The sequence below is a fragment of the Catharus ustulatus genome, chromosome 2 (genome assembly GCF_009819885.2).
Source record: "Catharus ustulatus isolate bCatUst1 chromosome 2, bCatUst1.pri.v2, whole genome shotgun sequence".
NCBI classification, from domain to species: Eukaryota; Metazoa; Chordata; class Aves; order Passeriformes; family Turdidae; genus Catharus; species Catharus ustulatus.
This window is the reverse complement of record NC_046222.1, coordinates 46,038,458-46,054,823: the sequence shown is the minus strand read 5'-3', so window position 1 is coordinate 46,054,823 and position 16,366 is coordinate 46,038,458. Positions and strand designations below refer to the sequence as shown.

The 16,366-nt window shown below is 39.5% G+C and overlaps 1 protein-coding gene across 4 annotated transcripts in view; it reads left to right on the top strand.

Moving 5' to 3' along the window:
• Positions 1 to 16,366, top strand: part of ALKBH8 (alkB homolog 8, tRNA methyltransferase) — a 51,482-nt gene that overhangs the window by 14,121 nt on the left and 20,995 nt on the right. For all 4 annotated transcript variants that reach the window (XM_033053570.1, XM_033053569.1, XM_033053571.1 and 1 more), the window contains exons 7-8: positions 1,141 to 1,245; positions 3,767 to 3,837. In XM_033053570.1, coding sequence (XP_032909461.1) covers positions 1,141 to 1,245; positions 3,767 to 3,837 — 176 coding nt within the window. The remainder of the gene's footprint in view (positions 1 to 1,140; positions 1,246 to 3,766; positions 3,838 to 16,366) is intronic.

The following is a 16,366-nucleotide window of genomic DNA, read 5'->3' as shown; positions in this document are numbered from 1 at the left end:
TGTCCAGTCACTTGAAGCCATAGGTTGCTGCCCTTTGTTGAGGTCTGGCCAAATAAGGCTTTTGGGATTGTAATTGTCATTCCTTTTTAGCTTTTTGTTCCATAAAACAGCTACGTGTTACAAATTGCGTATTAATTTGTTTGGGGGATGTGACGTATGTTGCTGTGTATATTTATCTCAGCCAACTTGAAGCTTGCTGGATGCACACTGAAATAAAATTTCCTTTGCTCTGAAAGCAATTTCATAAACATTTCAATAACTCATATTTGGAGTTGAAAGCTGTGAGTCAGAGCAAAACAAGTGAGTCATCTTCTAGACTTAGATTTAAAAATAGTAAAATAGGAGAGTTAAATTCCTGTAAAACTTTAAGGTGTTTAAGGGGTGGATGTAGCATGCAACAGAAGGATTCTGGTTATATTAAGATTCTAACTGTGAAGCTATATCATTGTGAGAGGATTGATATGTGAATCGTTTTCTGTCTCACAGACTATTTTGTGTGAGAAAAGCATAAACACTTCTCAGGGGAAAACAAGAATAAATATCAGTAGATTCATGGAAGGGATAGTAGTAACATATTTGTTGGTGTTACCTTCAGCAGAATTTTTCAATCAAGTCCTCAGGTAAAATAGCAAACCAAAGCTTCAGTAGAGGACTATACCTTTCATTCCTGTTTCAAGACTAGCTTAACTTCAGCAGATTTTCTGGTGATATTTAATCGAATTCAGTAACAGATTTCCAGGGAACAAATTTTTTAGAGAGCTATCTGCACAACTGACTCTCTGCATAAATAATTTTGCTTCTTGACCACAACTTTTTTATTGTAATTGGTGAAAACTTTGCCTCTGATTTCATTTGGTATTATTTATTTGTAGAGATACCACAGTTTGCATTTTTAAGGAGTAATCTGCTTCCGAATGCAGAGGTCTTAGAAGAGTAACCTTTCTAATTCTGAGTTCTTAAAAATATATTGAACTTGAAGATTAAGTCCCCAATTCTGATGTGTGTGTTAGCAGCAGATGGAGAATAATCATCATTATAGATGGACTTGCACGTATAGGAAGCTACTTCTATGTATTTTCTTAGTTATATTTGTTGTAAAAAGCTGTCCAGTCTTGTATACAATTCTGTTTCTTTAACTAGGTCTTCCTGAAATTTGCAGCCCGTTCTTGGAGAAGTGCTTAAAGCAGGGGTATATCAAACATAAACCTGATCAACTGACTGTAAATCAGTATGAACCTGGACAAGGTAGGTTTATTTGTCACTCCAAAATTTTTTTATTATTTTATATAGTGGTTTAACCCTGGTAGGTAACTAAACACCATGCAGCTGCTTTCTCACTCCCCTCACTGAGGTAGAGGAGAGAATTGGAAGGTAAATGTGAGAATTCTCATGGTTTGATATCAAGAGAGTTTAGTTTAAAAAAAAAAAAAGCAAACAAAGACAAGTGATGCAAAAAACAATCGTTGGCTACTGGCCAGTCAGTGCTCATCCAGTCCCATACTGTTATTACCGATCATTATGTCGTATGATCATGTGGAATATTCTTCTTGTGCACTTGTTTTCATCACAAATCCAAAGCATAACGCCTTGCAGGCAACTGTGGAGCAAATGAACTACATCCCAGCCAAACCAGTACAACTTCACTACAAACCGTGAGAGTGTGGCATCTAACTGTGGAATAGTGTAGGGACAGGATTTAAGCACCTGGCTAGTGTATTTCCTCTGTGACCAGAGATGCTTTGAATCAAAACTAAAGTCTTAGTACTGATTTCTGCACATGGGAACTTAGTTTTTGATACCTTTGTTATGGAAAATGATGTTGTTTGAGTCCAAGGCTGTGATTTGAAAGCTAACTATAAAAAGTTATAGGAACAAATAGTCATATTTGGTCTTCTAGTTAAGTGCATTTTTTTTACTCCAAGCTTCTGTTGCTTCCTGTAATGTGTATACAATCTCCAGGAAATGGCTCCTGCTGTTAGTACATATGATATAATGTTATAATTATGATATAATGTTATGATGCATGTGATATGTAGAGTCTTACGTATGAAGCAAGCAGTGTTCCCTTGTCTTAGAAATTAGGAATTACTGTATCTTTGTAATATTTCCCAAACTAGAGGCTTCTGAAACAAAATAAGCTTCTAATGACACTTCTAGGGAATAAATCATGTGCTGTACTTTTTGCTAAGCTTAGTCATCAAGGTTAAGTATCTGGCTTGCTTTCCAGGATGAGTCTCTCTTTTGTCCTTAGGAAGAAAGAACAATGGCTTTACTCTCAGAATTAATGTCTGACAGCTATTACAGTGTTTGCTGAACAAGGGTCTGAAAAGCTGATCCTGTTTGTTTGTGTATCGGACAATCTGTTAAACTGATATAGTTTTGTACTTCTGGTTGGGACATTTGAGGAGATTAGAGCTGAAGATTTCTATCAATAATGGAAGCAGATTTTTTTTGGAAAATCAAATAAAAACCCAAGCCCAAAGCAAAATACCCTTTCTTAAGTGCAAATCATTAGGATGTGTATGAGTACAGAGCACAGATTAATACTGCCTGCATCTTTATTCTAAGCCATTTTTTCACTGGAAATTGCACTTGAAATTTCAGAAGGTGAGTTACGGCTATGCATATCTAAGGTGGAGGGTAAGATATAGAAGATACATTAAATGAGGTGGGTAAGTCAGTCTGGTCTTGTTCAAATTATCGGTGACAGTCTGGAGAGCTGTCAGTGTTCTCCTGCTGCACAATGAATTGCACAGACTTCAGTGTGCCTCTTAAACAGAGCCTCTGTGCTTTGTACTGAGACAAAGTTATGAGCTGTAGCAAACAGGTATCTATCTGGTTTTAAAGTCTCACTGATTTTCTATCAGATTAAATGTTGGTCTCATAAAACACTGGTATTGTTTTCACTGAAACTAATGGAATTCAGAATACTTATATCTGGATGTAAAATCTGCTGTATAGTAAGGGTGCTTTATAGAGCTGACTGACACTTCAGAAAAAATTGTTTTCAACTCAGGTATTCTCTACAGAGACCAAAATTAACCTTGGGTAGAATTTTTAATAAACAAATAAAACTCTTTCAGTTTGGATGATATAGGAATGACTGTCTGCCTTGGCCTGCAGTGGATCAGAGGAAGCAGTTCTTCCAAGCTGTCTGCTGTTCTCTCTTGCTCCACTGCTGACTGCTGTTCCCCACCATGTGGTGAGATCTTGCTGTGGCATGCACACTGCTGTTCTAGCACTTGGCATTAAAATGTGTGACACAAGCTGCAGGGATTGGCAGTTTCTTTCCAATTAGCAGATATGAAAGAGAAATCTAAACAAACCTTAAAAAATGACTGTCCTTTTGGCAATTCTCAGTTCTCTGTGTGTACTCATACATGCACTGGCAGATGTATCACCCAGGGGTTAGCCTAGCAGTGATGTGTGTTTGCCTAGGAAGTGCAAAACTGAGGCAGGACTTGATCCTAACAGTGCCTGCCTCTGAAGTAGTAGGTCCTAATGCTGAAGCTGAAACCCTTAATGCAGTCATTTGCTTAGGAAATAGAAGGATTTGAGATTACTCTTTTGTGAAGGGAATGAGGAAGAAATATATGATTGTGAATGAACTAAACCCAAAATCACCATAGGTGCCATAAGTGTTTCTGCTAAGGGCTAGACTGCCTACAAGGAGAGCAAAGTGCTTGAACTGCTTTCTGCAGCAGGGAGATCATTTGGTGTCGTTGTTAGTATTATATTGACTTTTTTGTTTTTTTCTTTTTAACAGGAATTCCCCCTCATACTGATACACATTCTGCTTTTGAGGATGAAATTATCTCTCTCAGTTTGGGAGCTGAGGTAAACTTATTGTTTGCACGTGGTCTGTTGGTTTACTAAGAAGTTCCATTTTTATATTATTAATTAGTTATTTTGATTTTCATGGTGTCTGTCCACATTCATCTGAACTTAATATGAAGTATGAAAGGTGGTGTGATATGCTAATTAGATAAGTAACTACAGTACAATGTCACTGGAAGATTTGCCAGTGATATCAATGATTTTTAAATCTTGGGATCCAGGTCTCCATTGACCTTCCTTCATCTTCATTTCATGCTTTCATTTCACATATTCTGCATCAGTACTGCAGTCCTGAGCTTTCTTATCCTTTCCATTTCAATGAAAAGGCTGACTCTGGCACAGATTCTCTGTTACTTCATTGATGTAACACCACAAGCAGTTCATTTCTAGGTTATTGTATTACACCATACCTTGTGATGGTCTCAGAGATGGCCAAAAGCAGAGTGACTTTAATCACCGGAAAAATACAAACCGTTCTGCCAAGTGGACTGCGTGGAGTGTTTTGAAGCTGTAAAAGGTTGGAATGTGTACATTTCAACCAGGGACACAGCCAGACTTGGACAATTTCTAGATATTTCAGGTGTTAAAGGCATTGGATTACAGCCTGTTAGGTATCTCACAAATTTCACTGCCTTTTCCTAATGGGCCATAAATACACTTTTCAGGTGCAGGCAATCAAAGCACAGATGTAGTAAAACAGGCAGTGGCCCATGAAATGCTGTATTATTTATGGTTTTTCTTTCTAGTACTTTTATACATTTTTATGATTTCTTTGTGGTTTTGTGTGCTTTTTTTCCTGTCTGAATACATTAGGCTGCAGTGTGGTGGAAAACATGCATAAAGCCGTATGTCTTGTCCTTTCTTTTTTTCTTCTCCACAGTAAATGCGCACATTTACATAAAAAGTGCCATAAAGAAATAACCTTGCAACCCAGTGGTTATGTATTCTATTTTAGAAATTGCAGACACTTCAAAGGAAAAAAGGGACCAGAATGCCTCATTATACTGAGTAATGGGAACAGCATTTCTTTCAATTGCTTATATGCTTGTCCCTTCAGGATCTGAGTTAGGCAGATTGTGATAATTAATAACTACAATAAATGCTTTGGCTTATGAAAAAGTAGTCTGGGCAGAACAGAGGACTAAACACATACACCACCCTAGCCTGGTGACATAGTTATTGCTGCAGATTCTCAAACTTCTTATATCATCTTCACAGGCATACAGAACTGTTTAGGTTGGAGGGAATCTCTTAAGGTCATGCAGCCCAAACTCCTGCTTAAGTAGGGTCAGCAAAAGTAGGTTGTTCAAGATTGTGTCTGGTTATGTTTTGGATATTTATGCAGATGTAGATGCCAGAACCTCTGTAGGCAATCTTTTGCAGTATTTGAAATTTGTCACCAGTGAAAATCCAAACTGTTTCTTTGTGTTCTGATGGAATGGTGTGGGGTTTAAATTGTGCCCATTGTTTCTTGTCCTGTTGATGGACATTGTTAGGAAGAATCTGGCTCCTTCTTCATTCCTTCCCTTCATTTATTTATACACATTAAAAAGAGTCATCTTACCTGACCCTGAGCCATCCCATGTCCACGCTGATCAGTCTCAATTCTCTCAGCATCCTCTTATGTAAAGATATTCCTTAATAATCTTTATGACCCTGTCCTGGACTTGTTCCAGTAAGTCCTTGGCATTCTTCTAGTGGGAAGCCCAGTCCAGTCCCAGTACTGGGCAGAGTACAAGAGATATCCCCTCACCAGGGCTGATAAGTGAGGAAAGATCACCTCCCTTTACCAACTGAGTGCTCTTCCTAATGTAAACCGGGACATGGTTGGCCTTTTTTTCTCCAAGAGTACATTTGTGACTCATATTCAACTTCTTGTCACCAGGACCTCAAGGTTATTTTTGGCACAGCTGCTTTCTAGTTCATCAGCTGCCAGTTTGTATAGGTTGATGGGATTATTTCTGACCAGGTGCAGTACTTTTGCACTTCTGTTTGTAGAACTTTGAGGTTCCTCTTGGCAGCAGTTGTCCAGCCTGTTAAGATCCTTCTGAATGGTGGCACAACCATCTGTTATCAGCCACTTCTCCTAGTTTATTTTGTCTGTAGATGTGCTGGATGTGTGCTCTGCCCATTATCTAGGTCACTGAGAAAGTTGTTAAACAATGCTAGGCCCAGTATCAATTCCAAGGGCAGCCCAATAGTGATGTGTCTCCAGCTGCGCGTCGTGCCACTACCATCATCAGTGGTACCTTGCCATCTAACTCATATTACTGAGGATTAGTGGGGAATGAGTTTATCCAGTAACAAAGCACTCTGTGTTGTTTGTTAGAGGAATCATTGCAAGTTTAATTTGTTTCTGCAAATCTGATTTTTGTTGAAAAAGAAATGGTTATTGACATGTGTGTTCATTTTAAATATAAACAAGTAATTTTGAGAAATAAAGGCATGATTCTTCACAACACTGCATTTATCTTGTATCAGATAATCTACAGTGATCTAGGTTCTTACACCTGTGCCAAATGAGATGGAAATGTAGATGTGAGATCCTTTTACCTCTCTGTCATATGAAACAGCTTTATCGAGAGGCACAGAGTGGCCAAGTGATTGCCCTGGTTGGTGCAATCCATTGTGTTTTGAGTTTATAAGATGGATTAAACTTGTTTTGAAGGAGGAAAATCTCATTATTGCTTGGCACTTCTACCTAGCTTATAAAAACTACTGAATAGTTTGAGGGCAAAGCAGTGAGAGGTGATTTGTCTTGTCCTATAATACTTCAGGAAAAGTGGGGGTCTTGGCTAATTATTCCTGTTCGTAACCCATTTCTTTGCCATCTCCTGGGAAATTGCAGGATGAAACGAGACTTCTAGAATGTCCTGTGGGCTGGTAATTGCATTTTATAAATCATCAGATTCACTTTGTCTTTATAAGAGCTGATACACTAAAAATATTAATGAATATCAGTTTCAGTGCTCTGTTATTGAATGCAGCTTTCTTTTATTCAGATATTGTCATATGAGGAAAGACAAGGCAATGTGGTAAATTTAGGTGAGCAGTCTTTTATTAAACTTAATGGCAAATCATGTTCTGTATCCATTAATTTGAAAAAGGACTGCAAAACAGGGATCAGTCCTTTCTGTTGAGAATTTTGGTTTTACTTCTGTTAGATGTTATTTTCAGTGTCTCCATTTGGTGTCTCTAAAGATAAGCAGTTTTACAGTATTTCATCTTAGAAACCTGGCCAAGTCTGCAGCTGTCTCAAAAGAATCCTAATTTTAAAGCCTGTGTTGAATTTCTCTTTGCAGGTTTGCAGCAGGAACTTGATCAATATTGAGATTTCTGGTTTTCCACTTTTCCTGATTTGCCATTTTATATGCTACTGTGTAAACCTTGATTCATTAAAACTTTAGAAATACAGAGGTGTCATTTCTACTATGAGCTAAGTAGTGCTATGAACATATCCAACCCATAGAAGAATTTTCCTGTCCTAGCTGCAGGTCTTACTCCCAGTCTAAAGTCACCAAAACCCTGTAGTCCCTCCCTTGTCCGCTCTGTCCTTCTGTGTCTGATACTGCTGTGGGGCATCCACTGCCCCTGCCAGACAGCAAAGCACAGTTATAGTTTGCTCAAAGGGGGTGCAATGTTGGCACAATGCTCTGATTTATGGTGCTGTGTCCTATTTTCTTAAGATGCAGCCCCAGGCTTGTCATTCTCTTCTTAGCTCTGCTTTTCCTTGCCTTACTGTGCTTCCTATGCTTTGGGCTGACAAAAGGCTGGTACAAACACTGAGAACTGTTGTGATGCTCTGTCTTAGGCCCCAATCTAATGTCTGAGGAAGGAAAGCTTCAGAGATGTCAGCCAAATTTGTGGCTCAGGGTTAAAGAGGGGTGGATGTGTATTGATCATCCTTGACCTCTGTATAGCTTCTGTTCTTCTGAACACATTCATCATCTCTTAGCCTGTGGATCTTAAAGTGCTTTGATCTGTAAAGAAAGCCTTTGACTCTCTTAAGCCTTGAAAGCAGAGTAATGTTTCAGAGAAAAGCTTCACCAGACCTTTTGAACAACCTTTGAGTATAGTCATTCTAGAACTGATAGAATGAGGTATGCTGCTTCTACTCATCTCTCAGTCTTATAATTGACCCTTTTTCTGGCACTTTTGCTTCTTATCTGTTGATCCATTTCCAGTCTTTCTTGGCTAACAAACAGAAACCTGTAGCTGGTGTAGCAGCAGCTGTTTCTGTAATAGCTGAGAGATTTTATGAGAAGCCTTTAGAAAGTCTAGACTGCACCCAGCCTTTGACAGTTAGCAGCTGTTTTGTGTCTTGCATGAGCTTTAATAAGATAGGCAGGCACTGGATATTGCTGTGCGGCTCAGCTCATACTCTGCTTATCTTGGTTAGTTGCTAATTCAGTTTGATTTGCTGTTTACATATATATTGCTTTATTTTTCTTGTAAGGGAAGGCAGAAAGCTCTTACCTATTTAAAGAATAACTATGGTAGTGGCTATACCGAAGTTTTTTTGTCTGTCTGTGCTGGCAGGATGATGGTAGTGGGTGAAATAGTAGTAATAGTCATCACTATTTAAAAAGAGATTGTATTGGCAGAATCAAATTGTCTCTGAACGCAAATGGAAGATACTAATTTTAATCACTACAACCTAATGCTGAGTTTAGAAGTTTGTTCAGCTGAGGTAGGATTCCTAAAGCTTAGTAAAGGACTTTCCAATCTGTAAGACAGGTGCAACTCAAGAAACATGTCTTACAGTCATGGATTTTACTAGTTCTTGAAGAATAGCAACTTGCAAAGGTTTTATCTGGAAATCCAAATGGACTTTATATATAATTATATGCCAAGTTTAGTTGGTTTGTTCCATTTAAAGTGATATTTAATTTTTGAAAACTCATGAGGAGTTGCTCCACGTGAAAGGTGAGCTGAGCACCGCAAGTTAAATGCATCAGGCTTCATAAATCTCTCCTGTTTGAATTTTCTCTTCAGAGATACATCCTGTGTGTTTGTTTGTGTCCATGTCATACCATAATGGACTGTCCCTGAGGTTGGATGAGATACAAGAACCACCAAAATCAAGGAAGAACTTTCTTTTGATGTAATTGAACATCTCTGAGATAAGCAACAAAGCCTGCAGCCCCTTCATGGGAATACTTGTAGCAGTCTAACTGCCTCTTTTTGGAAAGGTGAAACATTCTGTTCTGAGTTTTTATTTCTGTGCTGGGTGTCTCTTCCCCATTTGCATACAGGATTCTGTTCACAGGTGTCAACATGTCCTGCTGATGTTTCCACCCGATGAGTTATTTTAAGCTTTGGAAGGATCCTGAAAGCCCAGCTTTCATGTAAACTGGAGGGAGCCTGTCTTGCAGTAAAAAAACCCTCCTTGGTTGTTGATAGCCTAACTCCTGTTTTAGCCAAGGGTAAAAAGACCACGGCACCCACTGTGCAATTAATGCAGTCAAGCATTTGTTTTCCAAGCACTGTAGAATCTGCTAATCAATTTCAATTTGTGTTGAGATGGTACAAGAAGAGCATTTGGTCAGAATTGACCCCAGAACAATGATTTGATAGCATTATTTCTCTAGGAGCTTTCTCTGACATTTCAGCTACTTGGGAAGAACAAAATCAAAGCTAAGCTTAACAGAGCCATATTTCGAAGTTTTATACGTTAAAATATGCTTTTTTTGCCCCCCTTTCATGTTGGTGAGGATACAGTGTTCAGCTGCCTCTTTGTCTGAGGCTGGGCATTTACTGCCAGTGAGCCAGTACCAGGTAAATAGCTCTGCAAAAGCTGGCCTCCTGTCTCACTTCTGTTGGCCTTATACCAGCTTGCCTTCCTCTCCACAGAAGGTAGAAACTTATCCCCCATACCTCTCCATAAAACTGTTTCCCACTATGCAAAGCCTAGTAGCTCCTACTTCAGTGCTGAGGAAGGAAGACACCCTATGGTTTGATTGCTGTGAGATCTCTGCAGACGTGAGATCACAGCAGAATGTGCTGTGACTTGCTTAGCTATTTCTCCTGGGTCTGCTTGAGTGGGAAGTTGTCTTACTTCATTCTCTGTAGGTTTTGTTTCCTGTTCACAGTCCATTATTTTGGCTACTGAGGGGAAAGGCAAAACTGTGGCTCCTCCTGATTCTTAGCAGTTTGCTTTCTTCACAGTCAGTTGGTTGTTCTTTTTAGCATCCTGTGTTTTGTTTGAGCTGTTTAGTGTTGAGAAAAGTCTGTGAGAAGAATGTTCCCTTTGTTTCCTGAAGTCCTCTGGGCAGTGTATCCAGGGTGAATGTGGAAAGAGAGATAAAAGAAACTGCAATTAGGAAGAATTTAAAAATGAAATCCATTCAATATCATATAGAAAAATACACAGAGATGCTGTAAAAATGTCATATGGTTCCAGTTATTTTTGTGTGATTGTGAGAAAACTCCTGCTGTGACTGAAATACTTTCTAAAATGTTTGCAGTCTGCAGTAGAGCTTACGATTTTCTGATTGGGGTCATAACTGATAAATAATGAAGGAAAACTTCCTCTTAATTCCTTTACCAACTTGATCCTGTTTTAACAGAACCTGTTGTCTCCAGGCTATTTGCTGCTCTTGTAGTGTGGTTATTTTGTATGCTGAGGCAGCACCATTTCATTTTCAATTCTCAGACGTCTGGCTGTTAAGGCACTACTGTGACACACAAATACAGATACTGAATTTTTCAGTGGAAGCAAACGTACTCTCTAAAAAGTGTCTTGCTATTCCATAGCTATTGCTACATATTTCTAATTGGTTTTCATGTGGTAGGAAAAAGGTGGATAGGTAACAATCTTGAGAAAAACATTATATTATGGTATACAGTACCACTCATTTTAAATTAAAACTTTTTTTTCCCTCTTTTGCACTTCATGCCTCCCATGTATTCTTCACTATGATACATGAACCATTTTTCTGCGGTGGTGAGATGAATTAACTATTTAAATATGAAGTTTCTGTTTATTCCAGGGAAAAATTACAGTTACTGTAATAAAAGAAAAGAAACGTCAGTAGACAAAAACAGTGTGGTTAACAGGTTGAGGGAGGGAATTCTCCTCTACTCTGCTCTCATGATACCCGTCTTGGAGTGCTGCATCCAGCTCTGGGACTGCCTGCCTAAGCAGGACATGGACCTTTTGGAGATAGTCTAGAGGAGGATTATGAAATTGATAAGAGAGCTGGAGCTTCTGTTATTAAGATAGGGTGAGAAGAAGATAGGAATGGGGAATTTTCTGGTACTTAAAATGGGCCTACAGAAAAGTGGGACAGGGATTCCTCATCAGGGAGTGTAGTGACAAAATGTGGAGTGATGGCTTGATCCTGAAAGAGGGTAGATTTAGATTAGTTATTAGGAAGAATTTCTTTACTGTGAGGCAGGTGAGACACTGGAAGTTGTGAATGCCCCATCAGAAGCACTGAACCCACAGAAGGGCTCATTGCCATACTGGATTGTTCTCTGAGCTGGTGTAGTGGAATGTGTCCCTGCTCCTGGCAGGGGATTTAGAATTAGATGCTCTTGAAGGTCACTTCCAAGCCAAGCCATTCTGTGATTCTATGAAAGCTAACAGAGCATTTGAATTTACATTTCAATTGGTATTTTTACCGCAGAAGTTGTTTTTAAGTCAGGTTTTGAATTGTCATTCTTGAAATATAGTTCAATTTTTTTAATAGAAACCTCTGTGTTGTTTTTTAGTAGTTACTAATTTCTTATTTTTTTAAAAGGATTTTTTGTCGAGAGGTTCATCAGTGGAAGTTAATTTAATTCCACATGTTAGAAGGTCAGTACTTGCTGAGTGAAATGGAATCCTGGTGTCTACTACCAATTAACAATTAGCAAACAAACTGAACTGGAGCATTAAAAGGTTGTTATCTTTAGCGGTTGGATTTCAACTATGCTTCAGTTTTGGAATTCAATAAGGAAATCTCATTTCATTAGCTGTTGTTGTCATCTCTATTGTCACAGGAGCTTATTTTACGACTGTGGCAAATTTAATGTAGAAATGCCTAGTCAGTCAATAATAATAATCACAAGTAGCCTATAAGCAAAGAAACAAGCCTAGCTTGTTATGCTCCTGCTTTGGTGTATTGTCTCTCTTGGCTTTGTACAGGACTCTGTAATAGCAGTAAGTGTAGTGCAGGGGTTTGAAGTCTGCCTGCATTTATGCTATCTTTACAAATCTGAGTATTTTACATGCTATAATGTTCTGTTTCTGTTTTTCTTACCAGCTGTGTTTTGGGAGCAGTTTCTCCACAGAGCTCTTGTTGCAGTAGAGTTGAACTTTTGCTGAGGAACTGGCAATTTTGAGCAGTTAAAGTGTGCTGCCAGACCTGTCAGACCTGTGATGCTGATACACTTGACAGAAGGATTCTGTCAGTGGGAGAGTTGTGCCCTTAGCAGAGAAGCAAGTAGGCTGGCAGCCTGTTTGTGCTGCCCAGGGCCAGTGCAGGGAAAACCCTGGTCTGTTTGCTGGAGTGGCAGAGGAATGATTGGAGAAAACCAAGGTTGATGGTGCAGCAGAAAACTGGACACTTCACAGTTTCTTGGGAGGTGTTCTTGTTTCTCCTGCCCTTCCAGTTTCTGCCTGCATCTCTGCTGTGCGTGTTCACACACTTGGTTGCAAATTCAGGGCCTGATGTTGAGGCCCTGGTTAGAGCCCTTTTGTGTAACTTTTGACTGCATTATGAGAAGATGGTCGTTGTGCTAATGAAGCAGATGGAGGGAATGACAGAGGAAAGAGATGACATTGTTTATGATGAAAACCAGCAGTGTGGAATACTGCCTATCCAGATTTCAGAATGCATTTTTCCTTTATGGTTGTTTTCCCTGCTTTAAAATAACATGTATATGTCAGATGTGTGGGACCTCTGTGGGCTGGAACATAGCAATTGAGTAATTGATAAAACAGTTTTCTTTTAATGAATTTAAAGAAGTGTCTATGTGTCATGCAGTATTTTGAATTATACTTTATGGCCACAGGAGACCATCATTAACTAAGAAAATAGCTTTCATTGGCTTTCATTAGTTGTTTGAGGATTTTTGGGGGCTTTTTGTTTTCTTTTTTGGGGGGGTTGAGGGTTATATGCTTTAGACTGCTAAGGAATGAGGTTTCTTAATGTACGTAAGCAATTTCTTTAAATTCATGCCTAGCTCTTGTTCCTCAGTAGATTTCCCTTTTACAGTGAAGATGTAGAGGATTAAGAAACAGGCCATATGGTAGTTTCTATAGCAATGGATTAAAAACCATGTCCTGTCAGCCCTTACGAGATATGATGCAAGAATGAGTTTGGGAAGGTGCAGTTTGCATGTCTTGTATCCTGGCAGTTCTCTTTTATTGTAATGATCTCTGGGACAGCTGTTTGATGCAGGTATGAGAAGGACTAGCTGACCTTTGTTTTGTACAATGAATGCATAAATTCATCATTTCATCCCTTTGAATTACAGCTATTCAGCACCACACGGTTTCCGTACTACTTTATCAGTAGTAGGGACCAGGATTTTAGTGATGATAATAGTTCAGTGTCCCGGTTTAAAGGGACAGTATTACCAGGAAAAGGAAATTCAGGAACTCGCAGGCACAAAAAAAAGTATAGGTTGGGAATAACAGTTCTTTACTGATATATTTATAAGACAAACAAAAACAGCATCAGCTATACGAAAGAAAAAAAAACAGTGACAGAACAGAACGGAATTCAGTCCCAGTCCCTTTTTCAGTCACCGATGGCTCTCCGATGGAGCAGGGCAGGCGGCTTCTCAGTCGTGGCTGCTGCAGGGGCAGGGGAGGGGGCCAGGTGGCCTCACCGCCCCAGGTGGAAGAAAAGGGTGAGGAAGGAGCTCTGCTCACCGTGGGCGTCCCAGTTCCCAGTTGTTCAGAGGAAGCAGGAAGCTTTAGCAGTCCAAATCCAAGAAGCCTGATCCCAACAGGAGAAAAGCAACCTCTCTCCTCGAGTTCGGCCGGCGAGCTGTACCAGTTCTCCTACCCCCAGTGTCCTCTTACTTGCCGAAAACAAAAGCAGGACTCCACCTTTCCCTAATGGGGCCATCAGCTTGCTTCAACTAGTCCTTTGTCTCCAGCTCTTAACGGCTAATAGGAGAGCCATCCCGGCTAGCTTAACATAATAATGGGAAAAATTTCTAAACCTCGCCAACCCACAACATTCAGGAAGAGGTTTAAATTAAAGCAAAACTGTTTTAAACAGAGTTGAAGCATCTGCCAAATCCATACTTGGATGCCTTATTAAATAACTTGTTGTCAGTGGTATTTAGTCCAGGATTAAGACATTGAAATTTTAGTGTTTACAAGTAGGTGTGTACCTGTGCACTGCATGCCCAAGTTCCTCTGTAATCAATGAGGATTGAGTCAGTCCAACCTATGGGATAATTCAGCTCATGCTGAGTTAGGCATCTAGTGTTTCATTTCATAAGTTTGAGTTCCCTAATGGGTTGTTTTAGAATCTAAGGCCAAATGTAGATCTTAATCTTTAACTGACTTGCCTATTTCCACCACAGACCTAAAGTTAGCCTGAATTCCTGTACAATAGCACTGCAAGCAGAAAGCTGAGATCCGCACAGGAGAATAAGGTTTAATGAAAAATCCCAGTATTTGTGGAGAGTGAGGGAAGATGGTTTTCCACAATGCAGGATAATGAGCATGCAGCATGTTTTACCCATACTTTGAAATACATTGGACCTGCAAGCACCTGGGCTATTTTAAAACAGCTGGTGGGTCTGTGCTGTACTAGTACTTGGTATGAGTCTGTACTTTGACTGTAAATATTTCAGGTCCTCTTTCCTGCAAATTACTCTTTCCTGTTCTACTCCATGTTTGGCAATATTGCTCAGCCAAAGCCTGATTTTTGCTGTATCAATTATTGTTTATATTGCATGGAGGCTTTATTCACTCTTCCTCACACTGCTCTTCTGTAGAAAACTTGCAATTAAAGCCTGGAATGGTTGATGACAGGATGATAAATGTACAGGTAGTGTGGAATGGACATAAAATTACAGTTGAAGGGAGTCCTGCTTATCTGTATTTGCAACCGCAGTAACGTGAGAATTGTGTGTATTTCCACAGATATTGGTAAACAAACAGTGGTTTAGAAAGGTGAGATGTGCATTTTGAATACTGAAGTGTTTCCCTTTCTACTTAGATATTGAAAATCTCTTGAGAGCCTTTTCTAAATGTGTGGAAGAATTACAGATATACCACAGTTATGCCACAGCATCACATAGACCATGTGCTACCACATTTAGGATCCTCTAAATATCATACTTGCATATAAATTTGTGCTTATTACAGAAAAACTGTGTCTGTGTTGTAAGGACTTGCTCAGTGGTTTCTTGGTAGACATTTGGTATAGTATTAAACATGTAAATAAGGATTATTTGCTTTCAGGACTTAGAGTAATACATTAAGTGGAAGTCTGAGGAGATGTGATTGAGGACACAGAACTGCTTTCTTATAGTGCCTGGGCTTTACATCTTAACAGACTGAGCCCTCTGGAGGCCATCAAGGTCAGGATGTGTAGGAGTCCTCTTGTGCTCTTCCATTGAATAGTACTCCATTAGAAGGCTAGTGATGCAAAACCTTAGAAATTTCCTTTCCTTTGGAAAGGAACATGAATCATTTGGTGCATTTCAGGCACATTCTGCCCTGGTATAGTTGGATGCAATTCCCTGTATGTCTCTGTAGTAGCACCCTTGGATGTGAGGGAAGATATATAGCTTGGAAGGAAGGAAAATATTGCAGAGGAGACTAAGTCAGTAAAAAAAAATTAAATGAAGACTAACAGCATTAGCCTTTTGCTTTCTGTGCATTAAAAGAGTTTAAGTGCTCAGGAGGCAAGTTATTAATGGATGAAGATGAAATGTTAGTGAGAATGAATAAATTGGTTTTTGTTGGGAACTTGACAGACTCTTTGGGTCTGCATTCACAGAAGGACATCAAGGTTTTATGCTTGGGTCAGATAGCACTTTCCAGAAAGGAGAGATCTATACCTGTTGGAGGAGAGAGGGACAGTGGTAATGCAACTATTGCCTTTTACTGTAGGGATTGAAAGCCTTTTATATGTCAGTCTAATATTCAGCTTTGGATTTTAACACAGGTAATGACCTGGGAAAATGCAAAGACCACTGGTCCTGTCCTGACATACAAAAGAAACTTGATATTCGTAGAGGCAGTAGGAACTGAAATATTAAAGGTTTTTGGAACAACGAGTCAGCTTGAGAAGACACATGAGTGAAGCATAAAAATTTGTAGCAACTGTGAGTGATCTTGTAGTAGGAACAGTAGCCGTCAAAAGTTGGTGGGATGCTGCCAGAAGTACCACCCATGTCCCAGCCTCTGCCAAGGCTGGGCAGAGCAGCCACCTCGCTGGACATCACAAGGAGCTGACATCCAGCTTAGTGAGGTGACTGATAATTTCTAATAACTTGGAGTTGATGAACCTCCAGAGATTAATCCCTGTGTACGAAAGGAGAGTAGTGTATATTCCAGCTAGCTGTGACA